Consider the following 17,545-nt stretch of genomic DNA (forward strand, 5'->3'; position numbering starts at 1 on the left):
CAGTAATATTGTACATTTTTATAGATAGTATAAATAAACAGTAGAGGTGGACAGAACACTTAATTTTGCGTCATTTACAGTCCCAGATCACTATGAGACCTTCAGCTGACCTGTACAGGAAGAACAATGGCAGAACATCATCAGGTGAAGCTCACCTGTCAACATTCCTGTGTAATGACATTAGTCTGATATTAATATGTCACTCGGTGAACACCAAACTCGCAGACATCTTTCACACTCTGTGGAGCGTACAGTGGTTTTTCTGATGCTTCAAATAATTCAGGTTCAGATTTCTTTCCAAATTTTCACAGCGAAGGAATTTTAATGACACTCTATTTTAACTAAAGTTTGGTTATGTCCGAAAATCTGAGCACATCCACCTCTACAGTGAGGTATCATCACTCTTTAACTACGTCACTCATGGAGAGAGTTGTTGCTTTCATTGGTCCCCATCGCTCGGGTTAATCCCGGCTTGCCGTGTGTCTTTCACTCCTGCAGGGCGTCACAATTAGTGTGAGAAACGACAGTCAAACACATTTCATGACAACACACACAGACACACTACACAAGATTGTTGATCTGTGTTTGTCCATTTTTCATGCGTTTCTGTTCCAGGTGCAGTTTTTTCCTACAGTTGGTGACCCATTGTGCTTTTCTACATGTGTTCTGTTTCTTATTAACTTTTCTGTTTTCCATCTATTCGCGGGCTGGAGCCTATCCCAGCTATCTTGATGTGAGAGGCTGGGTACACCCTGGAGAGGTCACCAGCCTGCTGCAGGGCTAACACGTGGAGACAGATGACCATTCACACTCACATTCACACCTTTGGGCAATTTAGAGTTACCAATGAACCCATTCCAATCCCATCTTTTCATTTTTCCTTTCTTTTTTGCAACTGTTCCCTGTGTTTTATTCAGTCTGCCTCTTAGTGTGTGTGTTTTGTTTTACTCTGAAAGTCTGCACATCGGGTCTGCAACTCTGCCTGCCTCACACAGCGTTCCCTGACAGGCAGGAGTGATGGGAAATAGAAAGATCAAATGAACACAAGTATCCAGGACATGTTTTGGCTGACTGAAGTTTTATTTGAGGAAACAGCTTCTGTTTGTGCTGATTCACTCAGAGACTACGAAGGACAGACACACCACACATCCGCTCTGTGATGAGATGAGGCTGGGATGAGAGAAGCAAGACAGGATAAAGACATGCTGTGGAATGACAAGCAACAGGGGTGGGTAAAGGGTGCAGCATCGGAAGGGAATAAGCGTCGAAGTCGTTTGGAAAGGGAGGGGGGATGAGTGTGTGCATATCAGTGTATATGTATGTGTGTGTGTGTCCAGAGTTCAGCTGAGACAGTGTCCTTCGCCCTGCCAGGCTAAGTAAACAGTCTTCCAGCCAACCCAGGTGGCCTTGCATGGAATGGGAAGGAACAGACTCAACACAGTCGTTATCGGGGTGTTGTTGTTCAGCTCCAGCCTTGAGCCCGCAGCTGGCGCCGAGAAGGTATCCGCATGAAGTGATGGTGGTTTTTACTTTAGTGCGAACAGCTCATATGAATTTCAAAGCAGTTCTACAGTCCAACACTGGTCTCTCAATCTCCCGTTGGAGAGCCGCGAACTTCGCCATACTTGCGTTCTGTGATGTTGTCATTCTTGTGCTCAAGGAGCCGATTCTGAGAACTCACGGCAGTGTGCCTCCCTGAGATGTCATCCAATTTGCACCCAGAGATGTTATTCTGAGCGAGCCCTTCCGAGATGTATCCAGTCTGCAGTCAGAGGTCTTATTCTGAGTATTCACAGCAGCCGTAGCTTCTCCAAGATCTTCTCCGTGCTGACTCAATGAGCCCATTTTGAGAAACTCACGCCTCTCCCATCGTTCCAATCCCAGCCAGCAGCCTTGTGGGGGTTTGAACAGCCGGTTCCGCTTTCTTAATTCTTCGATAAGTCAGGGCCAAGCCAGCTCCGATCAGCAAGAACCCTGTTACCATGGTTCCAAATAGGTAGATATCTTCAGCACTCAAGCTCAACCGAGCCCAAACTTCTCGTTGAGAAGGGGTGTCAATTGCATTTAGGGACCAGTTGATCCAATCCATAATTCCTGTTTTAGGTTTTAGAGAACAGACTGTGAGAGAGTGTTCCAGGGAAAAGCAATACAAAAAACACGAGACTAGACGAGGACATGAGAGGCTAAGCAGGGAAGCTAAGGGAGCGGAGGAGAGGAGAAAAGTGCGACCGCCTTTGTCAAGAGCAAGAGCAGAAAAAGAAAAATTTTCCTACACATATTAAGCAAATATGCACATATTAGAAGCCCTTTGACTTCTTTGCTTTCATGATTCAAGTCTGAACATCTGCAGATGTATGTTTGTAATTAAAACAGCTTTGATTTAATTTTCACCACTGAGTTAACTGAAAAAACGAAAACAAATTTGAACATGACAATAAAATATCCTCTGAGACTGGATTGAGACTCATAAAACACCATCATGGTGATGTGGTGTAAAGGGAATTTTTAGAGATGTTGTTGTAAGATGGGTGTCATGTTCCTGGGTCTGTTGACCCAGCGTTTTAAGTTTTAGTTTATTTGGATGTTGTTTATGTTTAAGTTCATTAGATTAGCGAAGTTCATTTGGTTATTAGACTCCTTGTGTTTTCTTCCCCTGTATTTAAGTTTCCCTCACCCTTTGTTTCATGCTGCGTGTCTTATGTTATCAAGTTTGTATTATCATGTCTGTCTCATGTTTCCTGTTTTATTTTGAAGGAGTCGTGTGTTCTTTGTTCATTGTATTTAGTTTCACTTCCCTTGTCCTGTCATTAGGCTCATGTCAGTCAGCTGTTCCTCCATGTCTTCCCACTTCCTCTAATCACCTCCTGTGTATTTAAGTCCTCTGTTTTCAGTGTGTCATTGTCAGGTCGTTTGTTGTCCTTCGTGTCATGTTTCCAGGTTCTGTGCGCCAGGTATTTTTGTGTCCATGTTAGGGTTTCTATGTTATCTTAGTTCTCCCAGTTTAGGTTATTGTTTAGCTTCTCCTCTGCCTTTTGTTTTGTAATGTTTTCACCAGCCTTAATAAACGGCTCGCTTTCTGTTAACATTTAAGTTTTTGTTTCATGGTGTCTGCATTTTGGGTCCTTTTCATAATACATACAGTCTGCCTCTGCCAGACTGTGACAATGTTTTTTTTTTTTGTGGAGTGACAAACTGGATCTGCCAGTAACAGAGTAAAAGCACAATAGAGTTCAAGAGTTGAATGGGTGTATGCAAAAATGCAAATTCATGTTGGCAGCACTGAAAGTAAGAAAAACATCCACTGGTTAAATGAGATGATAGATGATTTGAAAAAATCATGCTAAATGATCCTAGCACGACAGCTGGCAGGTTATTAAAGCCTCTGCACACGTTCAGTTTGACACAGCTGAAACAAGAAAAAAGGTTCTTGTTAAGCATTTTTCTGTTTAATAATTATTTTGGGGGGTTGGTACAAGCTGTGTCTCAGTTTCTGTGGAGAAATGTGAACACATGTGTTGAGCACTTTGAGTATTTCAACGACACATTGCTGCTTTGTGCTATGAAAACACGACACACCTTTGTCATCACAGTACTGTACTTTACAGGCTCCAGCAGATCAGCATAACAGTGTTTATGACACTTTTAGTTACACCTGTTCAGCTGCCTGTTACGACAGACAGTCGCATGGTTGCAGTTCAATGCATTTAGGTATGCAGATATATGAAGATGACCTTCTGAGGTTGAAACTGAGCATCAGAATGAGGAAGAAAGGTGATTTGAATTTGAACGTGGCATTGTTGTTGGTGCCAGTGTTTCAGAAACACGAGTCATCAGACTGGTTCAAGCTGCTGGGAAGGCAGCTGTAACACAAACAAGCACTCGTCAGTACCAAGGCGTGCAGATTGCACAGTACAGAAAACCTTGATGGGCATCTTTCACCTGATGTGTCTCATCGCCTCCACCGACATCTGACCTCAGCCAAGCCATCACCTTCACTGCTGCCAGTTTCTGGCCTGCCAGTCTGTCCCTTGTTGGGTTTAAATATATAATCTGAATGCTTATTTGGTGATTATATTGTTTTATGTATAAGAGAGGCCCAACTCTGAGTACAGTCTGTGCCAAAAAAGTACTGACAGGAAACTGCATGCTTTTGCAGAGAAAATAGGAGCTGCAGCCAGAAAGTGAAACTAAGCAGTCTTTGATCGAAACTTAAAGTGTGTGTGACGTCTAGAGGAAGTATATAAATAACTAGGCTTCCTGTTTGTGCTTCAGACCTGAGCTTGTGTGTTCGTGTGTTCAGGTCTCCGTTCCCGGGAATGTAAAATAAAGTTTGACCACTTTGAGCCTTGAGTCTTTCTTGGCCGAAAGAAGAATTAAAAGAATGAGATTTAATACCCTGAAGAGCGTGTCGTCTGTTTTACCCTGTGACCTGGCGAGCTCTCTGAACTGACTTGTTTGCTGTTGTGCCAATAGCCACCATTCTGTCTCTGCTCTGGGTCCCCTGTTTATCTCTTTTAGTGTTTTTGGTTTCCTTCTCTGCCTGCCACACAGCCATTCCCTGAAGCTTTTTTTTGTACCTTGTGTTAATATTTGAACATTAATATCTCAAAGTGTGTTAAAGATAAAAGCCTGAGATTTTACTATTGGCTATTTAAATAAGAAAAAAAGAATCCAGCACTTGTGTGAAGTCCCACATTTGAGCACACATTATTTAAAAAATTAACATTTCAAAAGACAATTAAAATAAATGACTGAAGCGCCTTGAGGCGACTTTTGTTGTGATTTGGCGCTATATAAATAAAATTGAATTGAATTGAATTGAAACATAGTTGAATTTCACAACACTGCAAAATACAGCATGTAGAATACTTTCTAACATGTAACTGAGTCACAAAGATAAAGAAATATCATTTTCATGTTCAGGTTTTTATCTGTAACAGTTTTGGAGATTATTATGTTCAAACATAAACTCAGATTTCTATGTGTGAACAAAAGGACAGAAAGTGGGTCACTGGACTATTTTAAAAATGTCTATGGATGTCTTGAAAAGCATTTGATTATATGAAGCAAAAATTATTATTCTGGTTCTCTGTCTGTGATCCATAGTTGCTGTTTCCCCTGTCCTCTGTATTCCTGTGTCAAGTCCACGTCTCTGTGTTATGTTTCCTGTTTTACTTTGAAAGTCTGTGTCTCATGTTAATGTTTCTGGTTTTGCTTCCATTGTCTCGTCAGCCCTGGTTTGCCCCAGCTGTGCTCCTGTCTCTCATTTCCTGATGGCTCCCTCTGTGTATATAAGCCCTATGTTTTCATCTGTCCGTGTCGTGATCTACCATCATCCCCTGTTGTGCGGTTTGGCCTTCTGCCTGCCAGTTTAGTTTTCTGTTTTGTGATTTAGAAATAATCTTTGTTCTGAGTCTGTACTTTTTGGTCCTCCTTGCCACAACTACTGCCTACACACAGCCTCTACATCACACTGTCAGGGTCTGTGGTTGATTAATAAGACGGAGTGGAGTAGAGGCATGTAAGACTGCAACTCTGCTTCCTGGTCAACTCTGGACAATCATGTTTTTGAGGATTTAACAGGTCTGACCAGATTTCTAGAAATGAGAGCTGCGCCATCCAAAGTGGGATGGATGCCATGTCTGCTAACAAGACCAGGTTTTCCCCAGAAAGATTCCCCAATGATCTAAAAAAAAAAAAAAAAAAACATCCCACAATGAATATATGTATCGAAAACAAAGAAAGACAGAGGGTTCATATATATATATATATATATATATATATATATATATATATATATATATATATATATATATATATGAGCAGCTGGATAGGGTAGTGGTTAAATATGAAGGCATGCCGGCTCGGACGTCGCCCGGATCAACAAGGTCCGCGTCAGGTGTTGAGGAACCAGGGCACCCTGACGAAAAGTGGGCTACTGGAACAAGAAGGCATCGGTGGGCAAGAGACGAAAACAGGGCGTTCTTGGAATGCTACTACGCAAGTAACCCCGGCGGAAGGGGCTACATGAATAGGATGAGGGACCTATGGATTCTTCGATACCCAACATCCACAATGACGGTGAAACAACTAGTAGCTCAGTGTTCCAACATTCGAAATAAGGGACTGCTCTCACAGCTAGAGATTGACGAGGTACAACACAAATGCTACGGCAAGGAGGAGTCAGGACGCCAGGTCACGGGGGAGATATCATCACCCCCACCCGAGATTGGGTACATAGCCCCAAGTGCGATAGGAGAAGGATCGTTGAGTGCGAGAGGAACTGACCTGAAAAATAGGATCATGGCCAAGCTTGAAACCTGGATCCCCCGTAGCCGGTTACCAAGATTACATGAAGTACCCTCAGAAGGTCTGCTAGATGATGTTAATGCAGCACTACGGACAATACCTACAACCATGATTACCGACACTAACAAGCTGATCTACAATACGGCAGAAGTGATCAGTGAGATGCTTGGCTACAAGTTGAACAGCCACAAGGGGCAGTACCCTCCATGGAGAAGGAGGCTAGAGGGCAAGATCAAAGTAGCACGGAGGGAGGTTAGCCAACTAACAGAGTTGCAGAAAGGTGCGGCAAAGAAGGTGCATAAGAAATACAGCAAGCTGTCCATACCTGAGGCCTTGGAAACTGCCAAGCAAAGACTCACAGCCTTGGCCAGCCGCTTGAGGAGGTACACCAGAGAGATAGAAGGCAGGAGAATAAACCAGCTGTTCTCCACAGAACCAGCAAAGGTGTACTCTCAGTGGCAAGGGAACAATAATAATAAGAGAACAGCACCACCAAGGCTGGAGACGGAGCAATACTGGAAGAGCATATGGGAGAAGGACGCAACCCATAACGGCAATGCTCAGTGGCTAGTGGATCTGAGGGCAGACCACAGCGACCTCCCTGAACAGGGTCCAGTAACCATCACAGTGGCAGATATCCAAGAAAGGGTCTCCAGTATGAAGAGTTGGACAGCACCAGGGCCCGGCATGGTTCACGCCTACTGGCTAAAGAAGCTGACTGCACTCCACGAGCGTCTGGCAGCACAAATGAACCAGCTGCTAGTTAACGAGAGACACCCGGAATGGCTAACCGAAGGTCGGACGGTCCTGATCCTCAAGGACCCCAAGAAGGGACCGGTCCCCTCCAACTACCGACCAATAACCTGCCTCAGTACTACATGGAAGCTCCTGTCAGGCATCATATCGGCTAAGATGAACAGGCACATGGGTCAATACATGAGCGGGACACAGAAAGGAATTGGCAAGAATACCAGAGGCGCAAAACACCAGCTACAGGTAGACAGAACAGTCAGCCGAGACTGCAAGACCAGACTGACCAACCTATGCACGGCCTGGATTGATTACAAGAAGGCCTATGACTCAATGCCCCACAGCTGGATACTGGAATGCCTAGAATTGTACAAGATCAATGGGACCCTAAGAGCCTTCATCAGGAACTCAATGGGGATGTGGTGTACAACACTAGAGGCCAACTCCAAGCCCATAGCACAAGTCACCATCAAGTGCGGGATCTACCAAGGAGATGCTCTGTCCCCACTGCTGTTCTGCATAGGCCTGAACCCCCTCAGTGAGATCATTGACAAGACTGGCTACGGATACCGACTACGGAACGGAGCAGTTGTCAGCCACCTCCTGTACATGGATGACATCAAGCTGTATGCCAAGAGTGAACGAGACATCGATTCACTGATCCACACTACCAGGCTATACAGCAATGACATTGGAATGTCGTTCGGACTGGAGAAGTGTAGTCGGATGGTAACAAAGAGAGGGAAGGTAGTCAGAACTGAGGGGATTGAACTACCAGAAGGCAACATTGCAGACATAGAGGACAGTTACAAGTACCTGGGGATCCCGCAGGCGAAATGGGAACCATGAAGAGGCCGCTAGAAAAGCTGCAACCGTAAAGAAAAAGAGGAAAAAAAAAAAAAGAATAAATTAGGGTAGGAGGAGAGAAAGAAAAAGGAAATGCAAGAGGTAGGAAAGGGAGGGGGGAAGAACAAAAGGAAAGAAATTAGGGAGAAGACGGGGCAAAAGAATAGATGAAGAAAAAAGAGGAACACAAAAAAAATTTAAAATTTTAACTATCAATTCAATTTCAGTCAATTTTAACTTTATAAAGCACACAATGTTCTCCTAATGGATTTTTTTATATAAAACGACTTGTTTTAGTGAACACATTTACACGAAAAAAAAAACATTTTTATTTAATGTTAAAAAAATAGCATCTATCACTGGAGAAAATGTGATTTTTGCCTGTGTATACTATCAGTTAAAGTTCTTAGAAAAAATAAATCCCAGTAGTTGGAGACTGACGGTGTTGGAGAGTAATGGAATACATGTACCGGCGTTACATATTTAAAATAAAAAATATGAGTAACTGTATTCCGTTACAGTTTACCATTTAAAAAGGTGGTACTAAGAATACAGTTACATTGTTGAAATAAATGGATTAACAGCGGTCTTCTCCTGTTTCATATGTTAGGCTATGCCCTCTTTATTTTTGGTAATTCCACACCAGTGGAAACCTAAACAAAACACGCATTAAGAGGCTCTAATGCCTGGGTCTCAATCTCACGGCCCATGTCACCCCTACTTTACCTTTACTTTTAAGTATTATTCAAAAAAAGCTACGAGCCCGACATCAACCCGACGTATTAGCCAGAGGTCCCTTTACTACGGTTCAGAGCCGTGGACCATATAGCATACTAGTTTTCTACACGAGATCGCTGCAAAAAGTGCAGCCTTACCTAATGTCCACCATGCTGTTACTCTTTTTATATTAAGATTTAAACATCTAGTTGGTGTTGGTGTGGTGAGTAACCTTCAGTAATAGTAATAAATCTCACAGCAATAGTACACTCATGTAGTTGACATGAGTGTACTATTGCTCTCTCTGCTAGGACTAAGCACTTCACTCTGTTTCAGTTTCAGTTGAAACTTCTTACAGAGCAGAAGTGCAACCGTTAGTGAGCCGATGTAGAGACTGCTAGCTACTAGCTTAGCATAAACAGGAGGAAAGAGTTGATTGTGGGCTTTAACAAAGGCTGACATCCCACATCGGAGGGTCAGCAGGACAAAATTCCCAGGCATCTACATCAATGAAGGGCTTTCCTGGACTCTGAAACCCACACACCTGGCCGAGAAGGGGCTCAGCACAGCATGCACTTCCTCAGGAGGTTGAAGTAAGTGAGGAACTCTTCCTCATCCTTGCTGCCTTAGGAGGAATCACTTCCTTAGAAGGCTTTTACCGAAGCACTACTCAGAGCATCCTGATGAGCTGCATCGCACCCTGGTATAGTGGCATGACTGACAATAAGACTGCAACGCAGGGTGATGGCTGAGAGGATCGTCTCAGATGCAAAAACAAGGGCTTCTCCACTGTGAAGGCCCCCTCGCTTCCTTCGTTCATCAGGTTCTTAAATCAAAAAGGCCTCTTTGTGTTTTCTGGTTTTTATTTATTACATTGTCTGTGAAAAATTTAATTTCAATCCAGTGTCTTATAATATGACTGTTATATGACAAAGGAAACTTGTAAACTGAAGTAAACACAACTCGGTATCAGCTGGTTGGAATCAAATAAAATAGTGATCAGTACATTTCTGATTTTAGGTGTGGTGGTTGTTGTAGGATTTGTGGGTTTTGTATTGGTATCCGTGGTGGTAGCTACAAAGGTGATGGTTTTAGGGTTGGTGCTTAACATACGTTTGCTGGTGGTGGTTGGAGGGGTGCTGGTAGTAGGGGTGCTGGTTGGCACTGGTGGCAGTCCTGTGCAGGAGACACTGAGGTCGCTGTTGGTCCCAGTGGACGTGAACGTCATGAAGCCCGGCTGGTTGGAGGAGATCTGGCTGTTGATCCAGGTCTGGTACTGGGATACTCTGGCGTAGACTCCTGGACGATTAGGCAAGGCGCAACCTTCCCCAAAACTGACGACTCCCGCCTGAATCCAGCGACCGCTCTGCTTGATCACCATTGGACCTCCTGAATCCCCCTTTGAGAGCAGAAACATTTACTGTTAGCTGAGGAGAAGAAACTGTAGAAGGTGAAAATGTGCCAAACACAGGTAACAACAATCACCTGACAGGAGTCCTTTCCTCCTGCACTTAACCCGGCACAGATCATGTTGTCAGTGATTGATCCCACTCCATTGTTACATTTACACTGCCTGTTTCCCACAACAGGAACCTCCACCTCCATCAGGTTTTGTGGAGAAGGAAGGGGCACTGAAGGGACCCCCCAAAAAAGTCAGGTCAAAGAAACGTGATTGATTAAATGCACTCAAAGGATGGCTGTACCAAACTTAAAAACAAAGTGCAGTCATGTGTGCAAACAAAGACAGTGAGACATGTTTATCTGCTGTGGGTTCTCCTGTGCTGTTCCACTGGCTGACAGTTGGTGGCAGTAAAACACAAAGAAATGTGAAAAAGTGTCACAGTCCCAGGGTTCTTTACCGTAAAGGTTTATTATTAAAGTTTTTGCTGTTTACTGTATTTCTGTTTGTTAATATTATTTGTTTAGTTTGGAGTGTTTCTCTTTGTGTGTTGTGTGTATGTCTGATTCATTGTTAGCTACATCCTGGTGTATTTTGGTAATGGTTTTTCTCTGAGACGGAAGTTTTACTTCCTTTGAATCGTTTTCTTGATTACTTTTAGCTGTTCTCCCAGTTGTTTCCTCCCCCCTGTTTTCTTGTGTGTATTTGTAGCCTCAGATCTCCTTTTTGTTGCATCATCACTCATGGTTGTGTGTTTCCTTGTTCCATATATCACTATCATAATGTGTATGATAATGATATATATAACTTTTGCATTTGTTAAATTTTAATTCTCTGTGTTTCTTTCTTTTTTAATGCGTCTCCACAGACCTTGACCTTACATAAGAATTTTATTGCTCAATTTATTTCTAAAATGGTACATTATACTCATCATTACTTAAAAAACGATCTGGTGTCTTTAGGACCCACCTCCACTTCTTATACTGCCCCAGCCGGTGACCCAGCTGTTAACACCGCTGTAGAAGATGCTGTTTGAAGCTGCCAGGCAGACGGGAGAAATGTAGCTGCTGAAATTCACCGGTGAGGAGAGCCTCAGGAGGCAGATGTCGTTGTCGTTGGTACCAGAGTTGTAGTTTGGATGGTTGATGATCTGTGTTACTGTCCGAGACTCTGCATCGGGATTAGATCCCTGTAGACTCTGAAGGCCCAGTTTCACAGTCAGACCGCTTGCAGTAATGCTGAGATCATCAGGAGCGACACAAACAGTTCACAGTTGTTACAATTGTTATAGACGAGAAAACATATATAAAGTTTGACTTCCCACCCTGTTAAATATTTATCCTGTTACCCCCCCCCGAGCCCCCTGATTAGCACCTTTCACAGCGTCTTTAAATCTTGTTTAGAGTGCAGCTTCAGCCTCATTACTCACCTTCTAAAGCAGTGAGCAGCAGTCAGCACCCACTGACTGTTAATGAGGGATCCTCCACAGAAGTGGGACCCAGATGTTTGCAGACTGACCTGCCAGGGCCAGCTGCCAACAGGGGCCACCTGTCCTCCTACAATCCTGGTGTTCAGCTTTGGCTGACCACAAACTGAAGACAGACATTAAAACACAGAGTGAGCATTACTGTAGGAGCTGTAAACTCTCAGCACTACAAACTGCTGAGTGAGGACACAGTGATCCTGGGAGTCTACAGTTCACTCACAAACTAATATTCATATGAAACTAAAGATTTATTACACAAAGAAACTTTATCTTACCATCCAGCTGTGACTCAGACTCTGAAACACAGAAACAAACTATTTTAAAACAAATAATCTCCATTCATTGTTCTGTGATTAGTTCACTGTCGTTAATAGTAGTGGGAAAGTCTGGTTTGCTAGAAGCAAGAGTGTTAAAAATTGAGCCAAGACTTGCAGTTCCTCTAACATCTACCAGAGTGTGCAATAGTGTTTATATACATAAAAGTGTGTGTGTGTGTGTGTGTGTGTGTGTGTGTGTGTGTGTGTGTGTGTGTGTGTGTGTGTGTGTGTGTGTGAGACTCAGAGGGAGGAGGGGTTTACTGTGTGACTCAGTAAGCTGTCGATGATGGTCTCTCACACAGAGAAATACAGGACACACACTGTGTGTTGTACAACTAATCCTTCATGCTTGACCCCAACAGAGTCCTCGCCCTCCATAGTTACTCCATCGTTAATTAGAAAATGGTTTTCTGAGATATTTACTGAGACAGCCTGTTCTGCTTCTGGAGATTCACCTTCCTCATCAATGTTTTGCAATCATAGCGAGATGTGGCGCCATCTCAGGACGCGACCAACTTCCTGCTTATCGTCACGAAGGAAACCTGTCATCACACCTCAGATTATTTGCATTTATCTACAAAAATTCAGAGTTCAAACATCTTTTCAAAACATCTCCTCTGCCTTAATTAATCTCACAAATAGATAATCAGTAACAATCAGCCACAAGAACCTTTACTCCACCACTTCACTAAAAATGTCAGATTTATGCTAAAAGCTCTACAAACCCGTCAGCTGTGTTTACACAGCATTGCAGCATGTCGTTCCATTGTTGTGCTCTCTCACCTTTAGTCTGTTTGTCCTCTGTCATTCTGCTTTTTTTCCATCTCCTTCCCCACCCTGCCAAACCGCCGAGGTAGGTGACTGCCGCACCCTGAACCTGGTCCTCTTAGTTTTTAACTTTACCGGCGTTTTAAAGACCCTACAGTGATCGTTATGGTCTTTACTTTGCACTTCAAAGTGCCGTAAGGTTACTGTTGTTATTTGGTGTTCTATCAATACACCAAATCAATTTCTAAGTTTGAGTTTAATCTCTTCAACACTTCAATCTGTTAAAATCTTACTACAATTATTATACCTGATGGAGTGACTTCTTCCATTCATGTGTAATAAAAGCATCTTAAGATGACGTCAAGGTGTGAAACTGACAAATTTACTTCCTTTAGTCCACAGGTGTCGAACTCCAGGCCTCGAGGGCCGGTGTCCTGGAGGTTTTAGATGTGTCCTTGATCCATCACAGCTGATTAAAATGGCTAAATGACCTCCTCAACATGTCCTGAAGTTCTCCAGAGGCCTGGTAATGACCTAATCATGTGATTCAGGTGTGTTGACCCAGGATGAGATCTGAAACCTGCAGGACACCGGCCCTCAAGGCCTGGAGTTCGACACCCCTGCTTTAGTCTCATGTCTTTGCCTGCAGTTCACATTGAAACTAGTTTATTATTGTTGCATCATCTCCAGAAGCATGGAGTTTAATTTATGAGAGTATCTTCCAAACCACAAAGCCGAGAATACTTTCAAAGAAAAATCTTTACTCCAATAAGAAAAGACGTCATGTGACTGCAAGCTCTCTTCTAACTCCATTATCACATCCCAAAACACCCAATATGTACATGTGCTGTAATCAAATCATTCATGTGAATAATAAGCTGTACAGATCAGAATCTCATGTTATGAGAGGTGATTTATATCCTCGGGCTATAATGGCTGTCGTGTAATTAATATCCTTAGTATCCTTATTGTTTAATTATATTGTTTTATGTACTTTAATCATGAAGGTTTGTAGAGCAAGACCACTTTTGACTCACAAACTAAGTGCTCACCCAGACTGAAAACAGGAAGTGTAGAGCTGTACAAGTATGTTAATAACTACAGGAAGCCAGATAGAAAAGAAGAACTTTGCCATATAAGCAATGTTTGTATCGAAACTGTGATGTGTAAAGTGCCAAAATAACACCTATATGAGACACAGTTTATGATTCTAATGTTAGAGATCCTGCAGCTGGCGTCTGGGCTGTGCAGGGGTCTCTCTCTTCCGGATGATTGAATAAAAAGAAATATAAATGTTTTAACACATTATGAGTCGGTTTTCTCTGTTCTGTCATGGGGACAAAAGAATCGGGGTTAATACTGTACAGCACAAAGGCATCACAGTTCACTAGAACCACAGCTAAGGCTGAAAAAATTTATTTCGCAGAACAAACAATAAAACTGAAAAATCTTCGAGTCCAAACACTTGGTTGACATCTACAGGTGACACTGAGCAAAGTATTTGTGCTGCAATACCAGCTCTGAACTTAATATTACCGCTGATTAATATCACCCATGTCACTGCAATTTTAAAAACTAACTGTGATATGAAACAAAAAAACATTAAAATAAAATAAAGGTTAAAAAGTGATTAAAAGTTCAAATAAAATAAAGCAGCTGTGATACAGACGCTGATTGATGGAGAGCAGTTCAGCCTCTCAGCTGCTTCCAAACCAAACAGATCGTCACATTAATCTGTGTTTAAGCTTTCATCACCAAGATAAAGATGAAGCTAAAGCACAACACCAGTCCTCCTTTTCCTGCAGTGCCACTTTACAGTGAAGCGCTGTGCTCCTGAGTGTTTTCACCCTCTGAGTCGTACCTGATGCAGGTGTGTGCAGAGAGCTCTTACCTTGGGTCAGGAGCATCAGCCCAGCAGCCAAACACATCACTTTGTAGAAAGCCATCGCTGTAAGATCCAAACCTCCAGACCTGCTGAGGCTTAAATAACCTTCCTCTGCCCTCCTCCTCTCTGTCTGCATTAAACACACCTCTCTCTGACACGCCCAACACCTCACTGCAGCTCACCTGATCTCCCTCACATCAAACACGCTGTAACAGGAATTTCAGCTTTCAGGCATCAGTCTTGAACTTGTTTATTAATGATTTACTTTTTTTTAGATTAATTATCCATTGCACATGAGGAAACCAAAGCCCTGCTACAGACTGAAATATTTTTCCTTTACCTGAGGAGATACCTCAGATATCATTCGTTTGCAGTTTCATCAGAGAAAAATATCCCCTCAGCAGGATTTCATTTACAAAAGTCTGCAGGGAAAGTAGGTCCAATTATAGGAAATCTTTCTTTTAAAAATAGGCTGAAGGCGCCTTTAGTCAACATCACAAACGTCACAAAAGAGTATTTTACTACATGACATATAATCTCTTTCATTGGCTGCTTTTCACCTCATTGGAAATTGTCTTCGTGGAAAGTTGGCCACCAAGAACCAATCTTCAAAGGAAACTAGAAGTAAAGGCTGCGGTATGCCAAAATACACAATAAGTGGCAACAGATCTGGTGATGACTCATCACTCCATCATGTATGTACAGAGGACAGGAGAAAGGTACAAGAGTGAGTGTTTATATCCAGAATTCAAAATCCTGCTCCTAACATACAAGCTCTTAAATAATCAGGCCCCATCTTATCTTAATGACCTTGTAGTACCATATCACCCTATTAGAGCACTTCACTCTCACACTGCAGGCCTACTTGTTGTTCCTAGAGTATTTAAAAGTAGAATGGGAGGCAGAGCCTTCAGTTTTCAAACTGGCTGGTGTCATGGCAGAGTGTATGTCAACCAGATGTGGGCCAGGTCTGGCAATGATGGCACTGTTTATGTTCCTATTTTAGTTAGAAGACCCAAATGCCATGTTGCAATACTGTACTGCTATGGTAGCCAATGTTTCAAATGCAGGTTTGGCAGGTTTGTGAGTGTACACTTTATCCAAAACCTAGTGACGGTTTACTCATGTTTACCACCGGGTGGCTGTAGCTCAGGAGGTAGACCAGCTCACCAACTGGTCAGAAGGTTAGTGGTTCGATCCCTGGCTCCTTCAGTGTCGTGAATGTGTATGAATGTATTTAGGAAGCACTCAGTGTGATTGGGTGAATGTGGCATGTTGTATAGAGCACATTGAGTAATCTGGGAGACTAGAAAAGAAAGAAAACTAGAAACCTAAGAGTCAGTCCATTCAATGTCTGAACAGAGTTTTGTCATGTCACTTTTGCATGTTCCAGCACATGTTTTTATTACATCGCTTGATTAAGATACACATTTGGCTGACATCTGGGGCCAGAGCTGAAACTGTTCTGGGCCAGCAGTGTGTCTGCAACTGCCCCGTAGCTGCACACAACTTACACATGGTCCACATACCGCAAAGAATGACGGCCCTTTGGTGGCCCAGATCAGGTTTGCCAGAGGTAGTCCACACATGGGCCAGCACAGGACCACCAGTGTGTCTGCAACTGGGCTTGTGCCGTCAGTCTTTGCGGTATGTGGGCCATGTGTAAGCACATTGTGTGGGCCAGATCCGGGCCATGCCAATTTTGCTATGTAGGCTTTCCTTTTTGCTAAACCATATAGTTAGAGCTGGTGACCCTGAATCCTCCCTTAGTTATGCTGCAATAGGTGTAGGGGATTCCCATGATGCACTGTGTTTATACACTTCTGTGCATTGAAACATTACTTATTATTAATATCTGGCTCTTCTACAGCATGTCTTTTATCCTGTCTTTCAAATGAAATACTATCGGTCATAGATCGGCCTCTCCGGAGTCCAGACCTCAAATTAGCTGAAGCAGTGTGGCACCATCCTGACAGAGAACAGAACAAAATGCAGAAACATCCAAAGAGCACTGACTGTCCTTCAAGACACCTGGAAAACGGTTCCTGAGGGTCCTCACAGAGCTGACAGGGAGCTCAGAAACAACTTGGTCACACCAAATATTCACATCCATGTCACAACTGTACAAACTCTGCCTATAGTCTATCATTAAATCATCTATAGCATCTATTTGACATTTTCCTCCATGATAAGAATTAAAAGGAGGTGGCTCAGAACTTTTGCACAGAACTGTACCCTTCGGTTTTTACACAACCAGCTTTGCAAAGCCAGCAGACATGTCTGAAGGATCAGTGTGGTAATTGTATTTTTGATGGTACATTTCAAATACTCAACGCTGCTTCACTTGTAATGTGGTTTAATGACATGAGGACATTTCCAGTTAGGTTAAAACCAGCTGAGTTGATTCTTCATCCATCTTTTGTGTATTCACTCAGTGAAACAGTAAATAAACAGTGACGGCTGGCAGAACATTTAAGTACATGTCCCAAATACTTCCCGGGCCCTCAGGTGATCTGCACAAAAACAACAACCATTGCTGTGTCACCGGGTGAATCTCACCTGTCCACATTCCTGGAGACTGTCAAGTCTTTGTGATGTCATGATCTCACAGAGCACACAGAGGTGTGGCGTGGATAAATAAAGACGAGGAGGTGAGTACATGACACAAATCAGTGGTGCAAATTGAAAACCTATTTCACCTGAAACATTAAAAAGTGCAAACTGTTGTGAGGTCGTTGTTGTCATTTATACCAGTGCAGGCCAGATTGTTGGAGATTATTTTACCTGATGTGTTGCTTTTGCACAATAAAGGGAGCATTTGTATAAAACATTTTAATATTGTAACCAGTTTGTTTGTGCAGGTGTGTGTAGTGCCACTGCCAATTATCTGCTACAAATAGTTGATTAACTTATTTTGGAAAAATATGATATGAAACTTTACCTCCTGTTTGATCACTACCGATCGACAATGTATTTGAAAAACTGTGGTTAATCATCCTGAATCGCTGAGACGCTACAATAGGTCATCCAACTGTCTTTGAAGGAAACATTTTAATTTTGAATTTCAT

At 42.7% G+C, this 17,545-nt stretch overlaps 1 protein-coding gene across 5 annotated transcripts in view; it reads right to left on the minus strand.

Moving 5' to 3' along the window:
- The window catches only part of LOC120739757 (transmembrane protease serine 9-like), a 37,565-nt gene extending 22,277 nt beyond the window's left edge, over window positions 1–15,288 (minus strand). Inside the window, exons 1-5 of one of the 5 annotated variants that reach the window (XM_040041645.1) lie at window positions 14,484–15,285; window positions 11,783–11,803; window positions 11,451–11,613; window positions 10,991–11,259; window positions 10,108–10,253 (exon numbers count right to left, since the gene is read on the minus strand). In XM_040041645.1, coding sequence (XP_039897579.1) covers window positions 10,108–10,253; window positions 10,991–11,259; window positions 11,451–11,613; window positions 11,783–11,803; window positions 14,484–14,613 — 729 coding nt within the window. In that variant the 5' untranslated portion in view covers window positions 14,614–15,285. Of the gene's footprint in view, window positions 1–10,107; window positions 10,254–10,990; window positions 11,260–11,450; window positions 11,614–11,782; window positions 11,804–14,483 lie in introns of all 5 variants that reach the window. The other 4 variants (XM_040041635.1, XM_040041662.1, XM_040041632.1 and 1 more) reach the window with 4 other exon arrangements.
- Window positions 15,289–17,545: the final 2,257 nt, after the last annotated feature.

The sequence above is a fragment of the Simochromis diagramma genome, unplaced genomic scaffold (genome assembly GCF_900408965.1).
Source record: "Simochromis diagramma unplaced genomic scaffold, fSimDia1.1 OVJJ01000321.1, whole genome shotgun sequence".
In the NCBI taxonomy this organism is placed as follows: Eukaryota; Metazoa; Chordata; class Actinopteri; order Cichliformes; family Cichlidae; genus Simochromis; species Simochromis diagramma.